The 26203-nt window shown below is 41.1% G+C and overlaps 1 protein-coding gene across 2 annotated transcripts in view; it reads right to left on the minus strand.

The window, feature by feature from the left end:
- LOC120427254 (fibroblast growth factor receptor homolog 1-like) overlaps window positions 1-26203 on the minus strand; it is a 41903-nt gene extending 15700 nt beyond the window's left edge. For both annotated transcript variants that reach the window (XM_039592112.2, XM_039592111.2), the window contains exons 1-2: window positions 25505-26203; window positions 15274-15639 (exon numbers count right to left, since the gene is read on the minus strand). In XM_039592112.2, the coding sequence (XP_039448046.1) occupies window positions 15274-15391 (118 nt within the window). In that variant the 5' untranslated portion in view covers window positions 15392-15639; window positions 25505-26203. The remainder of the gene's footprint in view (window positions 1-15273; window positions 15640-25504) is intronic.

Here is a 26203-nt window from a genome sequence, read left to right on the forward strand (position 1 = left end):
CCAGATGCTAGTTTTATATGTACAAAAAAACCCCTGAAAATTCCAGGCAGATTGATGAGGTCCTAACGACGTCCCATGTACAAAAATGTTAAGTTATTGCGTAGAAAAAAAATCTAAATTTTTCCAAACATTTTAAATGTACATAAAAATGTGATAAATATTTTTAAATTAATGTACTGCCCAAATTTTAAAAAATTAAATCGATTGAAAAAAATATATTGGTACTCTGTTTATAAAATCATCAATGTATTAAATGGAGAATGAAGAAAACAAATTGCAAGCAATTTGACAAAGGGTTGTTTCATTCGAAGTTGTAAAATTTCAGAGATTAATGGTTTTCCAACCTGGACCAACTACCGATCCGCTATCCTTATTATCGACCATCCAGAATCCGCACCAACCAACCAAAGCCAAACCAGCCCAGCCCAGCCAGTCAGTACCTTACATGTGCAATTTGAGATTAATTATAAATTTTCAACACCGTTTCCTGGGCCCACGAACGGGTTCGAGTTGCTCTTTTGGCCAAACCCCGGCCTGACACACCGAAAATGACGAAACGCACTTTCTACTCCCTGTCAACGGGTGTGTTTTCTGGGTGAAAATTTTCGCCAACAGAGAGAAAAACAAGAGTGCAGAGTGTTTGGGGGGAAATTTTGACGGGGTATGGCAGCCTGGTGCGTGTCGACAGAATCGCAAATGGCAACGATAAGCACGGGTTTTGCGAGGGTCGAAAAACAATTGTGTAAAAATAGCGAAATGTCAAACCTAATGAGATACGGAGCGGTGGCAATTTGCCTTCTGGGGCGACTTAATTACGCATGTTAGTCATAATCCGTCATAACAGGGGGAAGGGACTTGTGGCAGCTGCTAGTACAACTGTTACTTAAAAATAAGATTTAATAACAATCTTCAAATTTCGCAAATCGCAAAATGAAGTAGGGGATGGATTTTCAGAAAAATTGTTGCTTGAATTGGCGTGCCCAACAACATTCTAGAAGAAAAAAAATCTCAAAATGTTCGTGGACAGTTAGATTTTCAAAATCAACCTAATCGTGAACCACCCTAATTTCCAACCAAGCCAAAAATTTCCCCTTTCCATTTGCTACAACCCTTCTGAAAATACCAAAGCTTCAATCACCATTTAAAAAAACATTTTCCATTTTTTTAAATAAGTATCTATATAACATGACAGTGTTGCCAGATTTGCAACGTTTATGAACGAAGACCAATTTAATGCAAGTTAGCTCGGGAAATCATTTATTTTTATAAATTTATAACATTTGAGCTCAAAGTGTGGCCAGATTCCTGCAATTTTTGTTATCATTCAAAAATGAGTAATAAAGTGTTGCCAGAGCATCCAAATTGATCAGGAAGATTACATATAAATTTTATTTTATGTAATCATCAGGTATAACAAAATTTACGGGTTTTTTTAAAATCCGATATTAAAGTCTGAATATCTAATGACAGTGTTGCCAGATAATGCCAGAATTTTTAGCGTATCGGAATGTTCTGTCAAAGCTTATTTAAACGTTATGTCATTTCACTCAAATGCTCATAACATAAAACAGTGTTGCCTGCTTTTCAGGACCTTTCCCTTATCTAAAGTTTTACCTTTAGAAAAAGAATTCAGGTTATGTTTCTGAGCTCTTCGTTCTGTAGCATGTATCTAAAACAGAAATTACATTTTAAACCTTGGTCTTCTAGGTAAAAACATATTATGGTTTTTTTAAATTAGAACATTTTTCACAAAATAGTTCTAATTAAAGAATTATATTTAAATGCAAACCGCGCAAAGTCTATTTTTAACCGCAAACCTCCAAAACCACCCGACGCAGAATTTCGCAAATTTTCCGCAGACATTTCCAAATTGGTCACTTCCTCTTCCCAGCATCCAAGCAACCGTGCAGGGTGGTGCGTTCAACCCAACCGTCTTTCCGGACTAATTCCTCTTGCCAGCTTTGCACCGAAATCAAAGCAGGCCGGGAGAGAAACAAACTTAGGTCCCGCCAGACCACCAGCCAACTCGCGGACTTTGACATGGCCTACTACACTCTTCGATTCGATTCTCTCTCTAGGGTAGAGGGTAGAACTCACGTGAGGCAGTGGTGGACCATGATGGGCAGAATTGGTACACAATACCCGTGGTGCGCGATCTGGAGAGAGCTTCTGCTTATGCTGAAATTGATTGGTTGTTTATTAAGACAGCACAGCGCAGTTAATTTAGGTTAATTGAACTCCGCGACGGGCGGAGACTTGGGCTAGACGACGACCGGAAGGCTGTGCTATCAGAACAACTAGAGGCTTGACGTATCAAACGACCGTCAAGATCGTCAACCAAAGGTGGACAGCAATCGTTATAAGAAGCGAAATTTTCCAAATTTCATCGAAAAAAATCATGCTCGCAGAAAGTCCAAGTTCCGCGGAAATCCGTCCTCCCAGATTGACAGATATTATTCATAATGTTTACACAAAGTTTCCTTTTATTGCGGCAATTCCGTCCAATCAACAGAGCTGGCCGCCGGGAAGAAACCGTTCTGGCCAGAACGTCGTGAATTGAAAGATAATAAAGCAGGGAACTCCCGCACTCAGCAATAAACCGAAGGAGGGGGGCCCTTTTGGGTAGATATTATTGCATATTAATTTATTTTTATAAGGAATTGGAAGCCTTCCGCGCAACCCGCTTTGAAGATTGGATCGACTTCCGTTCCCTCTCTTTCTGTACGCTTGCCGGCACTTCCGGATAAACAAATTCAATATGGCGCTCGTCGTCGTTTGAATTTCTCGGTGGCGGGAACTTCTTCCCACACAAGCCTAGAATGAATGAAATAACCGTCCCGTTGGCGTTGGCCGCGTAATTGTTGGGATTCCAAATTGTCTAGGAATGATAGAGGGAACGACCTCGGCTTTTTGCGGAGGATTTCGCTGCGTTTAGCGCGGCAAGCAAGCCGCAGAGTGACAAATTTAGAACTGCCATAAATTATCATTTTTGCCAAATTGCTACGTGAAACTCTTGCTTTCGTAGCGGGGTACTGGTACAGGTTGGGATCAACGGGGTAAAATGGGCATTTGCGGGTTGAAAAACATTTGAAAAATATTAGTCATTTTGCTTTGTAAGAAACGTCGTCCCATTTCACCTTAAACGTTATAATATTTACATGAAATAATACAACAAAAGATAAAGTTGTATTAGTGACTTCTCAACGAGCGTGAGCGTTAAACGTGTTTTCGACACGACGCGTCGGTAATGCAGATGTATAAGGGAAACTTCTTGAATTCGAATAAAGCTTGTGCGTGACTTTGCTCTGTTTACAGTTTGCTCAAGTTGACGTTTTCCTGTGTATTTTTAACACTTTTAAATCAAGAATTTTGCAAGCAATATTTTTGTAAGTAAAAAAAACAAAATTTTCATAAAACTTCTTCCTTAACCCTTGACTGCCCTATTCCCAACTAAGAACACGCACACTCCCGTAATGACTACAAGACTAATTGAATGTCATTTCCGTTCGGCGAATCTCGGTCCAGAACCAGCCCTAAACAGAGTACATATCCAAACATAAGCATCGCTCTAAAAGATGCTGCGATGTGATCTCTTCTCCGATGCCGACTTTCAAGTCCAAACATAAACTTTAGCCCGAGGGGCAACAACAAGGACTGGGAAGAAGTTCTCGTCTCGTTTTATGAATGAATATTTGCAGCATTTGCCGGGGAGTGAAATTTGTGCACACTTGTGCTGCACGCAGAAGAGGGAAATATGTTTCGAGCAGGTGCAGTAACCTTTCACTGCAGTAATTAATAAAATGTGCACGAGCTTTTTGGGATTTTATGAAAGGATGTTGAGGTTCTGAATCGTGGGATTCGAAATAACTTATTTTTCAATTAAAAGTTTGAAAGATTTCTTCAAATCATGAAAAATGAATATTCAAAGAATACTGGCAACATTGCATTTTACACATATGCAACTGATGTATCACAACATAATTATTCAAAAGTCATTGGTTCAGGTTCAGCGAAGAGTCACTCCCCTTCTATTGTTGTGTTTCCAGATTGTTGACACTCGTTGAAAATGATCAATTCTCGGATTAGTTTTCAAAAAGCCGTAAGAGCCATTGGTAAACAAAGTCCTTTTTGCATCGGTATTCGACCTACTTACGTAAAAGCAATATCAAAAATACTCGAGATTGTTCATCTACACGTCCTTCAAGTGCCCCAAGCTTAAAATAAATGAAATATTGTTTCATTTTCGAGAACAACGAAAATTAGTGTCAGTGGTGACGGTGGCTCTTACGGCTTTTTGAAAACTTACCCGAGAATTCCAGAGTTTATTAGTAGTTTTTCAATCAGTTTAGAGCAAATTCAACCCAAATTTGAGGAAATTTTGCTCGAGTTTTAAGCAAAATATGTCCAAACACGAATAAACGTAATGCATGCATGACATTGAGCAAAAAGTCTTCAGAAATAAACAAAAAACTCAAATTCAAAACAAAGTAATTGGACCAATGTGGATGTGTACACAAACGGTATGCAGCTTACGTCAGTGTGTATTTATATAAATAATGTTTGTTTAAAAATCCACATCGGCACATTTACATTGTTTTGCTTGAATTAATTATTTGGGAGACCTTACGAAAATATCAAAAATTCTTTTTTTGCAAATTTTGTTTGTACTTCGGCCAAATCTAATATTTGCTTAAAACATCTCCTCAGCTTAATGTCAAATGCATTGTTGCTAGATAAAAAAGTCTGGAAAATAATGTAAAATTCACTCGAAATGCACTACAGTAAAGGAAGCACGTGCTACCGTTAGAGGTCTACCAATTACTACCATGGAAACACAGACAAAAAGACGTAAATCATTGCACATTTTTATAAAATTTTGATCAATCACTCCTTGCTAATGCCATCCAGTGAGAATTTTATGTGGGTATAGAGTTATCTACGCGCGTATGTATTGCATGTACGTACACGAAAAAGATTGAGGTTAAATTTTGTTCCGACCAGCAAAACAAATGGTGCACAAGTGTGTGTGAGATCGGGCTTAGATAACTCTATGGCTGCATTCAGTTTCACCCAAGGGAGCGTTCTTTTATTACGTAACGCAAACATTTGGATTTTTGGACCCCCGCCTCTCCCCTCGTAACAAAATGTCCATACATTTTTTTTAATTTGTATGGAACGTAACACAGCACACAACCCTCCACCTCCCCTTAACTGCGTTACGTAATTAAAGAACGATCCCCAACTGTCAAATGAGTGCAACGTGATCTGTGGTGAAATCCAATTTGCCGTGGTGAGTTTCCCAGATCATTCAAATCAACCGTTAAATTCTTGATTGATGGATTTCAAAACAGATTTACATCTGTTTGTCTGTGACGGGAAGATCCGCGACGTAGCTCAGTCGTCGTCGATGCATCGGCCGTTGTCCACATCGCCGTCTTAGGTCGCAAGGGGAGCAACACTCTTCACGATGCACAGCTTCCCCGACCGACTTCGTGGGATGCAGCCGCGCATGATTTATGGACGCAAGCGAGCTCGGTGTAGATCATAATTTGACACGTTTTGTGTGCGATTTACAAGCGAAACACCATGTAATATTCGTATAATTTGAGTTTAATAGGGCCCAAGGAGGGGAGCACACGCTTAAAATAGGATAAATCATGGCGGAAAGTGGTATACAAATCTGGAGTTTTTTTTTTAAAAGGTCCAATAAACCAAATTTTAAGTTTTTGCTTTTTGGGTGTTTTTTAATACCCCTGACTCAAGGCAGTTTCAAAAACACCCAAAAGCAAAAACTGGAAATTTGGTTTATTGGACCTTTAAAAAAACACCAGAATTGTATTGTGAGAAGAACATCCAAGCTGGCGATGCACGTGGGACGCGTTGACAAAGACCCGGACGCCCAATGTGGTTTTCATTTGCTAATTTATGGTCACCTGATGTGAATATGTTTACTGTCTTGTTTGATGGAAAACCGAAGAGTTTTTAAAGCATCATTAATTTAAACGAATTGCGATTTATTTATCTGATTTTCACCGAATTAAGACAGTTCCATTAACATTATTTTTGACAGTCATAGTTGACAGTACCTCTATATGATGACTTTGAATAAAGATAGCTTAATGTCAATCACCATTAAGGTAACGCAATCTTTGTTCAGCTGTCAGCAGAACAGAAATTGCAATTTAAATGTATTTGTTGACAGCTTGAAAGTCTAGTTTTTTTGAAGATTCGAATAAAATTGTAAACAAAATCAAATCTATCTAACTTCATGATTACATTAAAGTCTTGTAAAAAAAATAAACTTTTTTACCGCTCCTTCTGACGTACCAGAACCACGCCGTAAATCACCGACATCTGTCAACAGTTTGGCGAATGTCGTCATCGCACGCACAAACAACACCTTTTCGCTCCCTTTTGTCTGCACACTGGTTTGGCACAATTGGGTCCTAAAATGAAGCTTAGATTGATGATATTATTGTTAACAGCGATAAAGCTTATTTTTCTGAGTACAATGACCCTTTGTACGACCACAAAGAGTTTAAAATGGATTTTTAAATTAATTTTGAAAAATTAACCTCGCGGTCCTTCTTGACAGAAAAGCTCCTACTTGACAGCTCGTTCCAAGGGGACCATAGTTGATCCATCGAAAAAATGTTGTCCTATCAAATTTTTTTTTTGCATTAAAATGAAAAAAAGTGCTCAGAAATGGTTTTTAATCGTGTTTTTCACCGTTGTACATAAAAATTTACTTAGGGCTTTAGTACCCAATTGTACTCTACCACCGTCTAGTAGTCTGCGACGTGTCTGTCACGCGACGCTCGTCGTGACAGATCGTGATTAAACGTCACCACCGCGGGCTGAAAGCGGACACCACGCCTGTGACAAGTGGCTTTTTTGAACACGTTTTTCCGAAACCTAATTATCGCAGATTTTCTCTGTGGCTAGCCACAAGAATGCATTTTTAGGGTAGTTTGTCATTAGTTGGATTAAAAAAAGAAAGTTTTTTTTAAATTAAATTCTGAAATAAAACCAAAACAATTTAAGTTGAGTCAAAGCATAGCGCTAACACCCTGAATAACTCAGTTTTTGCAATATCAGAATAAAAGAAAAAAATCCTAACAAAACGTCCCCACCCAATAACAAAGCCTCGCTACATGGCAGTGACAGTTGCACAAACGTCAGGAATGCGCCAAAAGCATAAAAATTCCGCCGCACGGCATGTTGCTTGGCGTGAATTCCTGTGCGCCACAATGACACATGTTTAGAAATCCGAAACCACGTCCCGTAGTCGTCAAAAAACGCGATGTTTACGTGATACGCGCCGGCCGGAATGCCCGCAATTAGTGTCACTTTTTTTCGGTGGCGGCGGATTTTGCCATGATTTGCTACTAAAACGTTCAAAACACGCCAAGATAATGGGTTGCCGGTGGCGCGAGATTGAGGTTATGTTGGGTTTTTTTTTGCAGTAATTTGGGAAACCTAAGCTGAGGTTGAACGAGCTAATAAGTGCAACCCTGCGTTTTTTGTCGCACCTTTGGCATTGCAAACATTGATGAACGATGACATTCGCGCAACAAGGTGAACAATTATAAAGGTAAGATAACTGTCAAATTGTATTCTCAACAAATTTCAAATCAAGTTTTAGAAAAAATCACAAAATTCCAGTAAAGTCAACTGTTATTATTCAAACAACTTCAAGAACTTTAAAAACACACCAACTTCCTTTCGGTCCCCATATTGACAAGAATCGATGCACTGAAGAACGGCACACATGTGTCATCCATCTGGTGCCGGAGCATAATACCTACTTTTGCCGAAGACCTGGCTTGGCTCAAGTCTGCGCAGTGTCTGCGTTGCGTTGAAAGCAGACGACTTCGAGGGATACGCGACACCTCCAAGAACCCGGGCGTCGTAAAGTTTGCAACGGAACGATGAGTAAGAGAAAATGACAAAAAAGTTTATGGAAGAATATTCGAGGAGTGCAGAAGAAAAATAATATGGAAATGTCTCAAAAACAAACAAGAATAAAAATTGAACTGAATTTTTAATATCTTAAATTTTTTTTGAATGCAGTAGTATCAAATTCAGTTCACAGCGAAATCTAGTATATTAGTTCAGTATGTAATTCAGATTTAAATCTAGTATCTAATAAATACACAATTCAGTGAGCAGTTATGAACAACATTCAGTATGTATTTCAATGAGTAATTCATAACGAACTGACGGTTATGCATTTTTAAATCATTGAAGAATAAATTTATTGAACATCTTCTAGGGAAATATTTCTTTTTTCAAGCTATCAGTGCTTTAGTCTTGAATATCATGATCATGCAGCATTATAAATACGGTCTGAAAATTGATTTTTTGGGAAAGAGTTTTGACATTGAAAAACTGCAAAAGTGATGAGGACGAGAGTGTCGAAAATGCTCTTTTTACATCCCAGTGTGCAATTCAACGGTTCACAACGAATACCAGTATAACTCTCAGTATGCAATTCGGATGGAAATCCAGTACCCAATTAAAATCAAAATGAAGTGATCTGTTCTGAACGAAATTGCCACTTTTTGGTGGTTCACGACTAAATGCAGTCATGAGCTGAATATTTACAATTTTCAACTATTCTGCTATCAGTGTTCAGTTCGCTTCAGAAGAAAATTCAGTACAGTACAGTTCAGTTCAGTAAAGTTAACTACGGAATGCCTGAAACTTCATTTAGAAAAGGCTCATAAGCTTGTTTTATTATTTACCATATTCCAAGACAAAAGTTTCAACATTTGCTTTTGTTTTCAATTTTGAGATTTGTGAAACTGGACATTTTCAAATAGTTGCAGCTGTCAAAATACTCTTACGAGGTTGTCAAATCCAGGTTTAGTACAATGTTCAGTATTTTATTCGGAATGGTATCCATTAGACAGCCTGGAGCTTATTAGAGAACGGACATCTCAAACCAAAAGTACCAATCGAAGCACGAGAACTGTCAAACGGAGGTACCAATCGAGCAAAATCCTTTGTCTTATGCTCGATTGGTACCTTCGTTTGACAGTTCTCGTGCTTCGATTGGTACTTTTGGTTTGAGATGTCCGTTCTCTAACAAGCTTCAGGCTCTCTAGTATCCATAATCCAATTCAATACACAATTCAGAGTGCAGTTCGCCACAAAATTTAGCGAAGTGTTCACATCGAAATCTAGTATTCAACTCAGTACAGAGTGGATTTCGGAAATTGTCGAGCAATGGTGTTGGAACGTCAACATCAGTTTGACAACTGGTTTTGACGGTTGAGTGCTTTTTAATTTAATTTAAATTCGAATCAACGAACCCGCTCTGTACTTGGCTATGAAAAAATCAATATCCAAATCATGTTTGTCAAATTTCTACACACTAAAATGCATTTCCCCGCGCAAAAAAACGGCCTACTCCGTGACCGACCTTCTGACAGTTGGCAGCACTTGAGGAGAAAATACACATCTCTTTTATGAAGGGGCCCTCATTCTCCAAAGCGCTCACTTACTTTCAAGAGCGCGCCCATCGCCTACTTAGCAGAGCTGCATTTGTGCAATTCTTGCACAGACAAACAGACGCGAACAATGTTGCACGCGTTAACATAACCTAAAAAGCTTTGTTTATTCGCACTTGACGTTGACGTTTGGTAAGTGTTACCAAACCGGGTCGAGTCGTTTTGTCGTTTTTCTTTAACGTTAAGCCTGTCTGTTCGATTTCAAATGGCTTAATTTTAGTTTTCCAAGCGTTTCCGCAGAACAAACACAGCACTTGAGTACATATACAGCGCTGCGCGCTGCAGTTTCCGGGTACGGGAGTTAACCGTTTCTTGGAATTTGTTTCTGGAAGTGGCTTCCTGTCAGCGAAGCGAATAAACTTAAATTGAACGACGTTCGAAAACAATGCAAATTATCGTCTTTCAATCGATGTTCACAAAAAGATTAAATGACAGCAGGAGAATGTCGTTGACAGTTGGCAGTGCTGCCGGAAGTGGGCATCGTTGCTTTTGTCGTACACCTCCATAATCGTTTACCATTCCTGGGCGTTCCCGTGTATAAGGAAACTATTACACCATTCAGGTGGCCAAATGCAACGCGGAGTTCCTTTTGTTGATTTACGACATTTGCGGCCATATTGTTTTGGCGCGGCGTGGAAATGGTCATCTGTCACTATGGCAGCAGTGCTGCCAGTATGGCTAAAATTAGCACCTCAATGTTTTCTGCAAACACCAATCAGTTGCAATTTCCGAGGGTAAACACACTCAATTACACGCTCATCTGCGATGAGTCAGGTTTTATCTGGGAATGATCAAGTGGCGCGCGCACTGCTGTGAGGATGTTTTTTTAGCATCTTCTTATTCTGCCCATCGCCTAACGGACAGCCGACTAAATTGAAACATTAAATTCAAATGGTATCTTTCAACAGGTTCGCAATAGCTCTCCGCCGCGCGGCGGCGATCATCAGCGTTTAAGTGCGGAGGCGTATACGCGAATCTGTTTAATAAGGTGTCCAGAGCAGGCAGTGTTGCCAGACCGACGACGGCTTCGACGTCATTGCATTAATTCAAGTCACGGTCAGACGCTTCTTCTGCGCGCTCTAGCAACAATCTGATGGAATGCGTTTGCACGCGCAGGTGTGAGAACCGTTGCGTCCATTATGGCATCGGTCTCCAAAAATGGGAGGCCCCAGGGCGGAATCCCGGCAAAGGTACTAGGCCTTTTCTGGAGTATACGCGGACGAAAGAGCTCTCTAGCGTAACAGCATTCACGTCACGCCGCCTGGAAATGACTGTTTTTACGGCCGTACGGTCCGAAATGGTGTCGCTTATGGGACCGATTATGGGCCGGTTCCAAGGACACCGGCATTGACGCAAGCTGGGACACACGCGCGATCCGTTGCCAAGAAGTAGGTGATGGGCAAGATCTGCGCTTCCGTGTGACTTTCATTGGAGATCGAGTTGGAAGAAATCAGTGTTGAAGCGTCAAATAAGCGTGCGCGAATTTTGACAGCAGTGCTGCCAGTCATGCTTTTCATCAAACCACACCCACCTTGTTTCACTGTTTGGCAAATCCATCACCGTTTGCACTTAATTTCGCCGATTAAGCAGAAAATTTATCGTTTCAGCACGAGACAACCATAAAACAAACCATAAACGCACCTTGACCACCTCAGCGAGCAGTGGTCACCATTAATAACGGAATATTTTTTATCGTGAAACACACCTGAAATTTGGGGTGGAGACCCCTAATGTCAACCCACGTGACACAGTCGCGTCAAAAATAGTCTCGCACTTGTCACTTTCGTCAATACTTTCAGTTCAGTCCATTAAAATTTGACGTCGACCTATACGGTAAACACAAAACCAGGTGAGTGGTGCCATTTGTCTGTCGGTCACCATTACGCGGTTATTTGAAAGAGATGCGATAAATCTAACAAAAACAAGCAAAACAATCGACTTTTGAAAGAATGTTGCGGAATCGCCGACCAGAGGTCGTTTGTAAATCACGCTGCGGTTGATTCTTTGTGGTTATGTTTTTTTTTTTCGAGAAGTGAGATGAACGTGCAAAATTGTCGATTAGAAGAATACAATGGGTCGTCACTTGACTTTGGCCACCGCCACCGGGGTAAGCGATGCTTGTTTTGGTCTTTTGACGACAGCTTGGTTGACGCAGAAACAATCAATCTTTATTTTTGGATCGTTTTTTTTATGAATTTAAATCAGGATGGAAGAGTTGATTTGGCAGCACTGCCGACTGCGTGACTGTCAAATAACCGTCAAAGACGGCTCTGAGAATTTGAGTAGTTCCATTGTTGCGTGCATACAGACTTATCTGTCAACAAACACGCTTATATGCAACAACTGAGAAATGAGTTGAAAGAAAAAACTCAGCCAAGAAAAGGAAGTACGGCAAAATTCATGTAAAATGAAATGTAAACATTGTAGCGCAACGGACCATACAGTAACAAGGATAGATTGCAATCACATTGCGCAATAATTGCTATCTGGATAATGTTGCGTTTCCGAAGGGTGTATACATACCATCGCTACACCCATTAAACAACCCATAGACAGACGATTAAAAACTCGTTCTTGTTGCCGATCTCTCGACATCTCGTCTGGTGTGTATCAGAATCTTCCCAGACATCGGATCCCGTGATCGCTTGGGTGGTCCCCCAATGGTCAGCAAGTCGTTGGACAAGTCTTTCTGGTGCAGTGCTGCCAAAAGCGTTCCCAAAGGTGGCGCTTGTCAACGGGTTGCGTCCAGCTGTCAAAACCAGATGATGCATCAGCCAATGATTCAGACTCCAACAATGGAGTCAGAATTCGCGGCGGCGGCGGCGTCGGTGACTGTCAGTTAAAAAAAAAAAGTCCCAGATGAAAACCAGCCGAGAAGGGGTTTCACATATTAATAGACGTCTTTATTAAAGGCGAGCGATCGTAAAAAATCTGTCAGGAGACCCGAGCCGACCGGGTTCAACGGGCAGGGTTGTAGAAGCAGTCGCGAACCAGCCCGTAATTTATGGCTCCAATTATGCAGGGATCTGTCTGGGAGTCGGGTTCGGCAAAAGAAAAGATTGTATTTTTATATGTTTTATTTTTTGTTTGAGGGCACTTTTTCCAGCACCATAATCAGACAGAGTGCTTCCGACGAAAAGGGAAATTTTCAAGAGCAAACAGAAAAAGAACGATGTGGATGTGCATTTCGCGATATAAAACAACTTCCTTAAGTGTCCGATGTTTCAAGAAAGTAAAAGTAAGAAAAGAATTCAGAAGATTTTTTTCCAGATATTTGACAACACTGTTGTCGATTGACAGTAGGTGACACGCTGAAGAAAATTTACTCTGAACTCGCATCTAATATATCTCAACACACTAAAGAAAATAAAACCCTTTCATTCAAACACGATATCGAAAAACGGTAATAGTACGGGTAAAATCGTAGTTGGAACTGGGTAAATTTGATTTTCAGTGTAGAAAAAGTAAATGTTAAATTTTCACTGGAAACTAAGTAAACATCCATCAGCGTGTAGCCTACTGTCATTTGACAGCAGTGTTGCTAATGATTTTGTAAAATAAACATTTCCAGGGTTTTTTTTTGTAAAGGACCAATAAACTATTGTCTTTCATATGTTTATGGGACCTAATAAAAAAAACTCTAGATTTTTTTTTTTTGCACGCTGAAAAATTTCTAACGAAATCGCAAACTTTTCACAAAAAACACACTTGTTGCGCCGTCCTGGCGCATGTGGTGGTCCCCAAAACATTAAAGAACACCACTGTTTTGTGTCAAAACATTCCTGCTCGTCTATTTGCTGAACGCATGTATGATTCCTTGTTTGCTTTGGAATTAGCACTGGCGAAATTTGGCATCTTCTTCCTCCCCTTGCGCCGCGCGCGCAGTCGAGAAGAGATTTGTTTTCATTTGCCAGATTTGTTGTAGGTCAATTCGGCGTTTGTTTGGTTGTTGTTTGTGTGTTTTTTGTTGACAAATTTTGTTCAACCGCGACTCGGATAAGATTGCGACGTTATGAGGCGCGTTTGATTTATTTAATTTCACGGTCTGTCAGATGGGAGGGTTCAACGGGCTTTTGCGTAGACAATGGGACTGTTATTCTGGGCGGGTTTTGAAGGGTCTTCTAGGAAATTGTTAATTAACGCGAATTTAAACATATTTTTTCGTCTAAACCTCAGAGCAAATGTGGAAGCTGCATTGTTTCAGTGACAAACTGGCAGCACTGTAGTGTGACTCAATAAATCGCATTTGTTTAACATCAAACAAGCATTACCGGACTTGTCAGATGTCAGTTTGACAGCAGTGATGCAAGTATTTAGAGTTAAAGGCCGGCGTGCCTCATTTAACAGTTTGCGAGTCAGAGTTTACCTTACCTCACTGATGATTGACATTGAACCACCTTGATGCAAGGCACGTCAACTCGCAAACTGTCAAAATTTAGCACGTGAAGTTTATAAACAAAAGGGCCTATACGGCATGCATAAATGGTTGGAGATTTAATTTTAGCTATTGTTTTCCTACCGCCACTTTAAACGGAAACTTACACCAAAATAACCACTTGGGGGCGTACAGAAATTTATCCTCGAGCCGGATTTTCCTGCGTGAGCCGAAGTAAAATAATCTTTTTTATGATCTCAAGCCGTCGAATATTCTTTACGATTTGTTTTCACGTCCAACGCGCGGCCGTTTAAATTTGCTTTTAGCGAAACACGTGCGGTTCGTTACACGGTGAAAAGAACTTGCATAAAATCCATGTAAAAGCTGATTAGGTTAGAAATGTTTAAGTTTTTTTTACTGTGTGAAGCTACTTATTTGTCTGAGTTTGCTAAGGGACCATCCACAAACCACGTGGACACTTTTTTTGGTAATCTCAACCCCCCCCCCCCCCCTCGTGGACAATTGTCCATACAAAAAAAATATTTTTTGTATGGAGCGTGGACAATCGCCATACCCACCCCCCCCCCCCCCCCTAAAGTGTCCACGTGGTTTATGGATGGTCCCTAAAACTTAAAAACCGGAAAATTCAACTACCCAACAGCAAGCCTTGAGATTTGCTGCGCCTGCTTTGAAGCAGGGAAAACTTTAAAGCAACGCCTACTTTGACCGCAACGCGATCGAATTTCAGACTTTTTTTAAATTTGCCTTTCGCTAGCCGACGCGTTGCATTTTCGCATGGTTTCAAGAATAACAAAAAAAAAACCTTAAAACCCCAACCAAATGATCGTGTTTCACAACCGCTGACCGATTTTCCTATGAAAACAACCCAGAGGGATCATTAATTGGCCGAAGGGGACCTTTAAAACTGCTGTTTTAGCGCCGCTCTCTCGTCAAACGGAAACGAGCGATCGTCTCCTCTCCCGTTGGGATACTTTGACGGGAATAAAAACATTGTCATTAGGTTGTGTGCCTTTTTTTCGGCGGATTTCGGAAATGGGTGTGTTTTTTCGGTTTGAAAACTAAAAGAGAGAGAGATCCCTAATGAGGTAGAAAAATGTTACTAAATAAGCGCTGTTTGCAGTGATAGACGAGTCGCAGTTGTGAAAACAAGGATCAGGTTGCGAAATAGTAGAAAGATTGATGGTTCGAATGATTTTTAGTGTTGTGTCATTCTGTTATGGGAACAAATTCACATTTGCGAAAGCTATGTCCACATTTGTTACGCAGATTGTATTAATTTTTAACGAATTTGAGCAACACGCGTTAACAGTGTAGGCAAATGTCAAAAATAACAAGTACCGAGGGGCAATACAATGTACTCACCGAGATTTATCCGTATCACGTCCGGATCGGCTGATGAGATCTTGTACGTTGAAACGGGTTCAATCCGCGCGATCAGCAGCGTCGTAAATGTCACAATGGTTAGCACTTGGTTTGCCATTTTGGATTCTTCCTTCTTCTTTTTCTTCTGCTAGCCAACTTTGCAACACCACTCTCTAGCGAGTCAAATTGGTTAAAACATTGCACTTTGTTGCTGTTGTTGTTGTCGGGTACACTTGACGTTCAGTTGCACACTTCCATATTGGTAAATACAACAGGCACTTTTGGCACTAGCTGTCACCTAAATTAGCACTATCGATGGCATTACGTCGGGATCGGTGACCTAGTCAGACATTTTAGTTGAGTAACCTGAAAACGGCGGAGAAGATGGCAAAATACTGTTAGTTGATGGACTCAATTGGCATGCTTTATTTGACAGTTGCTGCTTGTCAGAATGTACGTTACCTCTATGTTGAAAGACATTGAACTGCTCTGAATCAAGGCACATCTAAGGTCAATCAACATTAAGGTGATCACAAACTGTCAAATTGAGCACGTGGAAAACTCATGAGGAGTCTACTCCATGGTTACTTGGACCCTTGAAAAACAACAAAAATGTTTAGAGAGGAAAACGCTAACGAATGTTGTACTTTTTAATGTCAGTTACCTCAGCCTGCTTCGATCAACTCAAGACCTCAAACAGGAAGGCCACTTGAGAGGCGCATAATAAACAACTCAAGAAGTTTGTTTCGATCGCTCAAACGGAAGCAACTCCCGAATAAGTGTCTGCTCAAAGAGTCAAACCGTCGTCGTCGTATCCACTTTAAATTCTAATGATTGAATTTAAACCCCCCAGCGTTCGTCTTATCGTAATCAATTTGTCTGCTTCTGTGAGCGGTTTTCGGCTTTCTGAACTGACATCCTGTGCCAGCACCAGCAACAATGACGTCGAAGACAACGACTTTCAAGTTCAGAACCTTGATTATGAAGGATTAGCCGCACTACAACGACGCGGTAGTTCCGAGAACAAGTGAAATCCTCGACTCCGAATGGAACTCGAAAGCAGAAACTACGAAACTCTACCTCGCGATCGCCGTTTCGTGACGTGGTTGGTTGATCGCGCGCCTACTCCGGGCATCCTCGCGGCCGAGGTTCTTCAGCTCGATCCTTCGATTGTTGTCGCGCAGTAGGCGAGAGTACACCTGAGTCTTGGACGGTCGGTGGAAATAGAAATGATCGTGTCGATTGAATGCGTAATAAGTCCGGGATTTCGTTTCGAAGCTCGAAGGTTCGTAAAATGTTTTATAGCTTCCTTTAATGTCATCGCCGAGTTGCTCATGAATTAATTAAGCTACCAGGTTTGAGCGATTGGTATCGTTGAGGCTACCGAGCTGGAATTAGAAACAGACGCGGCCTGCTACGACGACGATGACCGCTGGAATCACCACGGCATCATCGCCTTCTTGGATCGCACGTGAGTTTCGTCGTCGAGTAATCACTGATTGAGGCGAGTGTATGTACTTGAACCGCAGATAAATTCCTCCTAAGTAATGCTCAATTGAGTCTTATTGCCGTACACCAACATCTCTGCGCCCGAGGGGTGCTCCAATTGTACATCTGCGCGCACAGATCACAAGTGGTACCCCCCTTTCTTCTTCTGCTTCTCAGACAACCGGGAAGAAAGAATCTCCCAAGTTAACCGTTCGTATCACTCTTGTAATTACGTTATTAATCAAATTACGCTTAATCTCGCAGTCGCTGCGCCGCGATGATACACGCCAGACCTGCCGAAGGGGCCACCAAGTGGCGAGATGCGTTGTTTCTGATCTCTTCTGAGGGGTTTGTCCGCATGTCTGCGTGCCTCAATCGAAACAAACAACAAATTGAATTAAATCGTACCCGCGCAGCGCAGCGCTGCGAGATGGATCAGGAAAATCAAAGTCACTCGAGAACGAGAACCCCGGAGATTGGGTAGCAGCGATAACGCTAATAGAGTAGATTCCAGCCGGCTAACAAATTGAGCTATCGAGCGGATCCAATCTCGGCGCGCGCGTTCGCGGGACAACAACGCCAACTGCGACGACAATGGACTCGGCGATTTGAGGTTAAGAAATTTTTGACGTTCATCTCGGGCGGAGGGCGCGTGCTAATGAGTAATCGGGAGCACGACGGTTTTTCGGTGTGGGTCTGGGAAACAATTGACCGATTGTTGGACGCAAACGTGCCGGAATGTCCACCGGCGACGACGACGACGATTGCATCTCCAGCGCCGTTGAGGACGGTTTGCTCGAGTGGGTATCATCGGTAGCGAGATTTATGGGTTTCGATTAGCAGTGTATGCGGAGCACATGCCTCGCCAGCATACTTTGATCGGGTAAAATAAGGGCCGCCTTTGCGCAGCGCTAGTGATGGAATGTCACGGTTGCTGTGATGAAAACGGGGATGATCGAAGGGGAATCAAGTTTAGCGCGAAGTTGACTAATAAAGTGATTTTGGAATTACGAAACATAACAACATTTAAATGAAACTCTTAGGATTTGACAGCCTTACTTGTTGTAAGCAGTTGGAGTCAAAACCGGACTATCTCGATAAGCTGGAGAAGATTGATCGCAAAATCATCCAAAGCTGGAGTCGAAAAAGATCCGACAGCATATTGAAGCAAAACCATGTAAATGGGCCAATGCTGAATTGTAAACAAGCAGGCTATCCTGCTAATGCTAAACGTAAAAATTCATTGAAGTATGCAGGGCAGGCCCACTAACCTTGTTTTTCTTGAATTGTATGATTTGGCGTTTGCTGAAGGAGGTATTAGACTATGACAAAAAAATAAATTCGCAGTTTTTCGCAGTTTGCCTGCTTTGTTTGTGTGCCTGCAGTTGTTTGCAGAAACGTCAGCTTGCCATATTTTGCTTTGTTTGCGAGTTTGGGCAACTGTCAAACACTGTTATAGTCTACTCTAATACCTGTTTCTGTTAAATCAATTAAATCATCCCACATTCTTCACTCAAACCCCGATGGTTTGAAACCAACTGTTGTCAAACGAACGGGGTCACTTTTTAATTTGACAACCCCTTTACACTGAGTACACACTACCAAACGTTTGTTTTGATAGGGTGCGTGAGCACCGTGTAAAAAGTGACAGTTCGTCACTTTTTAGTTTGACTTTGACCAACCAACTACCAACACACTGAAAAAGGGTCAAACGAAAAAGTGAACAACCACCGGGGGTTGAGTGTATGTTTGTTGTTGTTGACATTCTTCCATATTTGTGTCATCGAAAGGATCTCTGAATACGTAGTTTTCAGAAGCGTCACGTGGCGTGAAATTTTCAGATAAATGAACAATAGTGGTCCCAACTAACAACATCAAACTGTTTCTTTCTTCCAAAAAAAAAAAGGTCCAAGAATGGCCTACTTTGTTAATCCTGCCGGAAATTCTGTCGCCGCAGTCTCTCCGATGCAGCTGCGATAATTTACGACGTGCAATTTTGTCGCGCGATCGCTTCCCTCGATTTTCAATGGTCGACGTTTCCTTCGCGACTCACATTCAGAAAAAAAAGTTACTGACAGGACAATTCCCTACTGTTGTTGTTTTCTTGCTCGTCGCTGAAAAACGCTTCTCCACGACCGGCTGCAACAACAGCCCCAGCAGGACCGAAAACAGAGGGTTCATTTTTTGAGAAAGTGGCCTCTGCAAGTGCGATTTGTGCCAAAGTTTGTCCAAGGAGCAATACTTAAAAGTAGGGTGAGCTGACCTTTGTTTGGCTTACCTCGAATCAGCGTGTAGAGTGACGTTTTGGTACACGCTTGAAGAAGCTTGTAAGAATTTGAGGTTAATCAACAAATACATTACGGTTCAGTATCGAGCAACTAACCCTAAAAACCGAAATGTAAGTCCCGGTCCTTCTTCCAAGCGCAACAGTTGAAAAACTGAAGAAAAAACAGTTACACATGTGCACCATTCATTTTGGGATAATTTTTCATTCATTTAAATATAATCGAGAGTCTCATCTTCTTCCTTCGGTCCACGTGTACTGGTGCAAGGCATGGCCTACTACCAGAGTCCCTGATGTCAAGATCTTCCCCCGCACCGAAACAAGGGTAGAAATTGTATTCGTCGGCCTTCCATCCCATATGTCCCTCGACAGCTGTGGGAAGGATCCGACCCGCGGCGGCGGGAGGACACTCTCGGAAGATAAATGGTAAATTGCTTTGCAGCCAATTTCGGGACAATTGCCACACACATGTGTGTTGCTATCCGGACACTTTGGCAATTTCGGCGCGATTTTTGGGAGTCGGCGAATACGCCATAACCTCACTTTTGTGACAGCGCGCGCAGCCAAGATATCTAAACAAATCTGGGATCGCAACTGACAGCGCGCGCAACCAAGATATCTAAACAAAACAACAAAGTCGCGGCGAGGTAAGCTGAGCTAGTCCGCGCCGGCTCCAATTACCCCGTATCGTGTTTTATCGAGGGATCGCGGGAACATGTGTTCCTGGCGCGGAGATGATCCCGCCGCGCTAATGCTCGGGAAAGTTTTAATGAGCGATCCTTTTAGTGCGGCGCGTCGGCGCAGGATTAATGGGGTTTTTTCGGGAGGGAAATTGAGGTTATGTTTAACCCGTTTCTTTTCCCCGCGAGTTTTGTAGAACTTGGTTGTCGTAAACTGAACGGGATGCTTGACGGGATGTACAGATCATAAACGCCGGGTGACCGTTGGTGGAATCCGATCTGGTGCGATCGTTTAGGTTATGTTTGGTAACGCGTCCTTTGGTGGTCCAACATTCAGTAAAAATTTTAATTTTGTTTTTAAAATTTGACAGTTTGCAAGTTGACGTTACCTGATTGTTGACAGTTCAATGTGAATCAACGATGAGGTAACAAACCGTCAAACAAAGTTGATTCTTGCTAAGGCGCGACCCAAAAAAACAGTTTGCGCCCATTAACATAACAAACAATGGCGAAAAATCGTGTCGTCTGATCCCGTCAGCAGTGGCACGTTTTTCATCTGGCCACTTCATCTTTTCCCTGCGGCCGGCAAATTTTTGTTTATAAAGTCTCGCGTGGCTAACGGCCGGCGGCCGGACCACTTCGCACAAATTAAAATTTCGCATTCTAACGTGTCCAACATGGTCGTAAAAGTGTCCCGCTCCTTTGCTTTATGATACGACCGCGCGGGCTTCCCTCTTCGAGATTGATGTTGCCGAAATTTGTTCGGGTTAATTGTTTTATCAACAAGCACGAATCAAGTCGCGACTACTATTTTCACGCACTTTTAAAGCATTTGGGTGACGCTTAAAAGTTTAATTTTTAGTACAAAGTTGACCCTTAAGGGTGACAGTTGTTAAGGTGAAGCTCGTAACAAGCGAGATGTGCGCGGAGATCGGCACTGTTTTGACAGGTCGCGTGGGACGAGACTGCGGTGTGGTGACTTATGCCACAGATTGGGCTGGCCTACGCGCTCGGTCTAGAAAGAATCTCGCCGCGTTCGGAACAGGAGGAAGCTGCGGGTTCAGATGATGAACGATGAACAGATGAGAGAGGGAGCAAGGGAGTTGCGTTGGGCATTGGTAGGTGCATCGACGTATCGCGCAGGGTTTGCGATGAATGAGGTGATCGTAATGGTAAGTGCAACGACTTCAAGGACGTTTGGCGAGGTACGTGTTGATCGGTGGCGTGAAAAAGAATGTGACAGACGTGTTTCGTCTGACAGGGTTGGAGATCGGGGTCAAGTTTTACAAACCTATGGATTTAATATTGAAAGATCACGAAATCAGATGTTAGAAAATCCAAATGTTTACGAGTTCAGATGTACACACGTTCAGATGTTCACAAGTTCAGCTATTCACGAGTTCAGATGTTCACGAGTTCAGATGTTCACCAGTTCAGATGTTTACAAGTTCGGATGTTCAAGAGTTCAGATGTTCATGAGCTTAGATGTTCATGAGTTCAATTGTTCACAAATTCAGATGTTTACGAATTCAGATGTTCACGAGTTCAGATGAGTCCAGATGTTTACGAATTCAAATGTTCACGAGTTCAGGTATTCGCAAGTTCAGATGCTCGCGAGTTCAGATGTTCACGAGTTCGGTTGTTCATGAGTGCAAATGTTCACGAGTTCAGATGTTTACAAGTTCAAATGTTTTTACGAGTTCAGATGTTCATGAATTCAAATGTTCACGAGTTCAAATTTTCACGAGTTCAAATGTTCACGAGTTCAAATGTCCACGAGTTCAAATGTTCCAAATTCAGATGGTTACGAGTTCAGATGTTCACATACTCAAATGTTCACAATTTCAGATGTTTACGAGTTATTATGTTCGTCAGTGCAGATATTCACGAGTTCTGATGCTCGAGAGTACTGATTAGAAACATTTTGAAAATCTACTCAATTTAGTATCCAAGTGAACTTCGTTCGAAGAAAATTCCCATTAAGCCGAATCTACGTAACTCTGCAAGATCGCCATACCTCTCTCGGTACTTACAACCCTCGAACCGTACACATTCTCAGACGTTCTCGTGTTACACAGATGGTGTGGCTTGGTGAGGTTTTCCACCGCCGCCAAGCATTGTATCGGTCGGAAAAGCGCAAATCGCGGGTAAAAATAGCTTTTATTGGCGGAGCAAACGCGATGAAAAACACGGTCGTTTTTCCAATACCAGACCTCCCCTCCCGACTGGTGTAGAAGGGTTGTTTCTTCGGCTCAAGGGTTGCTCCCCAGATGTTGGCTGTGCCTAGGTATAGTTTCGTGGAAATCGCTCGACACGCTTTTGAAATTTGGAAATTTTCGAGAGCGTTGATTGATTTCGACTCGAACAATGCTCGAGTAGATCTCCCGCACCCCCCTCGAAGATCCGTGCTGTTCTGTGACCACATCACTTGGCACCCAAACCGGCGACGACACATCATTAATTAGATGTAGTCTGGTGGCCCTCAACTGCGGGTACCGTGCCAGATCGATTGTTGGCCAGCGCGCAACGCAAAGTGTGACATCCTAACCTCAAAATTCTTCGAAACCGCCGATTCCAGGATTTCTGGCAACCTTGCCAAACCGAGTAAAGTGACCGCTTCCGGGGGAATGGACCAAATCCATCAAATTGATTACTCTTCTTTTTGGAAAAGAAGTACGTGTGAACGACAACGAGAAAGCGGACCACGACGACGACGACGACGGAATCAATATTTATAGATTTGGGAGTGATTTTTTCGCTCGAACTCGATCTTGGCGTGACAGCCGCGCCGCGGTTTGTTTGGCACCTTCTGAACCGGGGTTGGTCACCGTAAAAAGTGTACATCGGACACAGACAGACAGCGTCGAGTCGTGCAGGGTCATCACACGTCGTACTCGGTGGCCATAAAAGTGATGTCAAACATACGAAACGATGAGTAGTAGTGGTTTTTTTTGCTTGCTTTTTTGGGGAAAATACGAGCGTTTTTCTTAATTTATCGTGTCAACTCTTGGCAGGCCTTTCGGGTGCTTTACATTCGGTGAGGGGGAACGGAGTAGTTCTATAGTGCCATTTCCGGGGCAAGGTGGCAGAAATAGAAGTGATGGCGCCTTAAGTAGTAATTTTCTGGTTGTAAACAAACCATTTTTCAAGATTTGCCGATCTGCCGATTGCACCTAGTGTGATTGATCGTTATTGGCCAAATATTTAAGATTATCACAAAAAATAAAAGATTATTTTAAAATTAAAGTTTTGTTTAAGAATATGATTCCTTTTAAGAATTATGATATGAGAGTGAGGTAAGATTTTCAATTTTGATATTGAATCAATTTAGATTTTTTCCAGATAGATGTTTGTTTACTTTTCTGATAATCGCGAATGGGGTCTAAAGCCCTTTGTCAATTTGCATGTACTTTTTTTTCATTTTAACGCAAAACAATAAATTGACGAGAAAACATTTCTTCAATGGATCAACTATGGTCTCCTTGGAACGAGCTGTCAAGTAGGGCCTTTTTTGTCAAGAAGGACTGCAAAGTTATTTTTAAAATTGATTTAAAAATCCATTTCATATCCTTTGCGGTCGTACAAAGGATCATTGTACTCAGAAAAATAAGCTTTATCGTTGTGAACAATAACATAATAAATGAAAGCTTAAATTTAAGACCCAATTTAACCTATGGCGTTTGAAAAAGTACTCTAGATATGATAAAACGATAAAAGGTATGCCAGAGAACCATTCATCACTTGTTTTGATTTTCATGCATAAATTTAAATCATCAAGTCTAGACTTTTTTTTACTAGGTTCTATAAAAAATGTAAACATTGAGTGTATCCCGCTTACTCCAATGGACAATGACATAAGGTGTGAAAGGGATACACTCAATGTTTACATTTGTTTATAGGACTTAATCAAGAAAAAGTCGAGAAGTCCACATTTTGCGATGGATCGAGCGATTATACAAGATGCTTCTGTCGAAAAAATACGAGAAGTATTTTTTTTAATTGATTTAAACATCTTTTTTAAATCCCTTGTTATTGTATTGATATAAATAAAAATAAGCTTTATCGTTGTAAACAATACTATCGGCATTTTGAGAATAATCATTGGACCCAATTATAGCTCATAAAATTGCAGTTTTGGCCATCCAAAACATATTTTTTAGAGTGTAACTATTTTTCCCTGAATTCTTCTCATTAGTAACACCTAACAATTTTTGAAAGTCTAAGATACCAAGATCCCGAATTTTGAATATTTTGATACAATTTTTGTGTGAATAACTCAAAAACTAAATTTTTTTGGACGAACTTATCATGCAAATGGCCTCTACGGTACTCATTAAATCTAAACTAAATCAGAAATGCAAAAAAAAATCACTTTAAGTGAGGTTCGTAACCAAATGATTGCACTAATATTTCTATTGCTTTTTTTTATTTGCCCCTGATTTTATGGCACTTGACAAATGTTTCTAACTGCCTAAAACATTGTAGCAGTTTAAAAAAAAATATAAATTTAAAATTTTCAGTTTTTTATTACCATTCAATTAATATTTTTGATGTTCGAAATTTGCTCAAACAAATAATTGTATGAAAAACCATCTATTATAAATATTACCATTATAAATGTGTGTAGAGTATTAAACCCTTTCAAATTTGGAGTTTTTTTAAGGTTCAATAAAACAAATTTTCATTTTTTAAGTAACGAAAATTCAAAAACACTCAAAGCATAACATAAAAATTTAGTTAATTGGTCCTTATAAAAACCCCAAAAATAACTTTTTTTAATCAACCTTGATGGAACCTGTCTTAAATGCCAACAGTTTGAAAATTGACCTAATCTCACTTTTAAAGCGGGTTATTGGGTCAAATGAAACTAAAAATTGTGCTCAGATACAAAGAATTGATCAAAACAAATCATCCACCATTTTAATTAGTTCAGAGGTATTGTAACATTTAAGTACTTTTCGATAAATCACAAAAAAATATTTTAAAAGGTTAATTTTTCGAGATGTATTTTTTTGGCAAAATTGTACCTCAACTTTAAACAGCTGTTAAAGAACAGGGTCTGTTGGAGAAAAGTTTTAGTAAGATGTTTCCACCAACACCTTTCAAATAAAATAAAGTTTCATTGGTAAGATTTTCAAAAATTGCAATAACTGTAAAAATAACTTTGACCAAATCTCACACCCTAGACCTAACCTCACCCCCACTGACGGTATATTTTTAATTGACAACTTCGATTAAATTATGTTTTTAAAACCTTTTAAGCATTTTTTATGAGCCGTAATTTATGTTGCTTTGTTGAGATCTGCGTAATGGCCAGTAAGTTCTTTTGAAAGTAAAAAAAGTATACAAAATATGTCAATATAATTCCTCTGATCTCCCTCATAAGTCGAGGTTAAATACTGGATCAGGATGTTGTCCAATGCTCCACCACCAAACCACCAACTTATTGCCAAGCTCGTTGTATTACCAACTTGTCGGCGCACTTGGCGCTCAAAATTTATACTATTTTCGAAAGGGAAAATCGGCACTGGTCCAATTTGTAAACTCTTGCTAAAACTAAACCCCAACATTTCCCTCCCGCTGTTGGTTCTACTACATCTGGTTCGATTCCAAGAAATCTCCACTATTCCGTCGGTGCGGCCGCGGTTTGTTTATTGGTTCAAGGTGGGAAATTTATGGCGACCCTGGGAACCTTTACCCACCACCAGACCCGCCGACAGGACCGGAAATTCGAAACCTGGGCATTCTCAAACTAAATTGAATGAAGTGCAGAACTTACCTGTTGAAAAGGTCCGGTGTCGATCGCTGTATCCGCTCCGGAGTACGTAATCCCAGGTTAAAAGGTTAACCCTCGGTGTGATCCGTCGAGCTTAATCCAATTATTCTGACGATTTTTTTTTTGTCAAGTGATTCTGTCTTTTCTTCTTCTGTTGGCTGCACAAAGACTGGGACACAATTGATTCGTTATGTTGCGGTGGCGGCGACTCGTTCTAGATCTCTGAGATGATCTAGCGTGCTGTGACTGCTGCGCGGCTTTGCTGTCTACTTGGATGAACAATCGACACACTCGGTAGATCGAATGTCACTTGATTTCTGTGTCTTGCACTGTCAATCACAGTCACTGAATTTTGTTTGATGCTTTTTTTTTTCCAATCGTTTTACTTCGTTTTGTTTCCTATTTGTGTGACACTGATATCTTTTTCAATTTTCTCACTTTTGTTGTTTTTTGTCACTTTTTTCCCAAACTTTTTTTTCCACTAAATATTTTGTCTTATTCCGTTTTCAAATGAACTTTTCCTCATAATTTTTCACAATCACCAGTCTCACTTTCCCAACACACAAAACGAAGCGAAAGCGCCGCGCGAGCACGTCCGCTAGCTTCGACAGTCGATAGCGTACTGAACCAGCGATCGCCGGTCTGCGTGAAAATCCAAGTCCTTCCTCTCAAAGAAACTGCGATCGGCGGCCTCCCTCTGGC

The sequence above is a fragment of the Culex pipiens genome, chromosome 1 (assembly GCF_016801865.2).
Source record: "Culex pipiens pallens isolate TS chromosome 1, TS_CPP_V2, whole genome shotgun sequence".
NCBI lineage: Eukaryota > Metazoa > Arthropoda > Insecta > Diptera > Culicidae > Culex > Culex pipiens.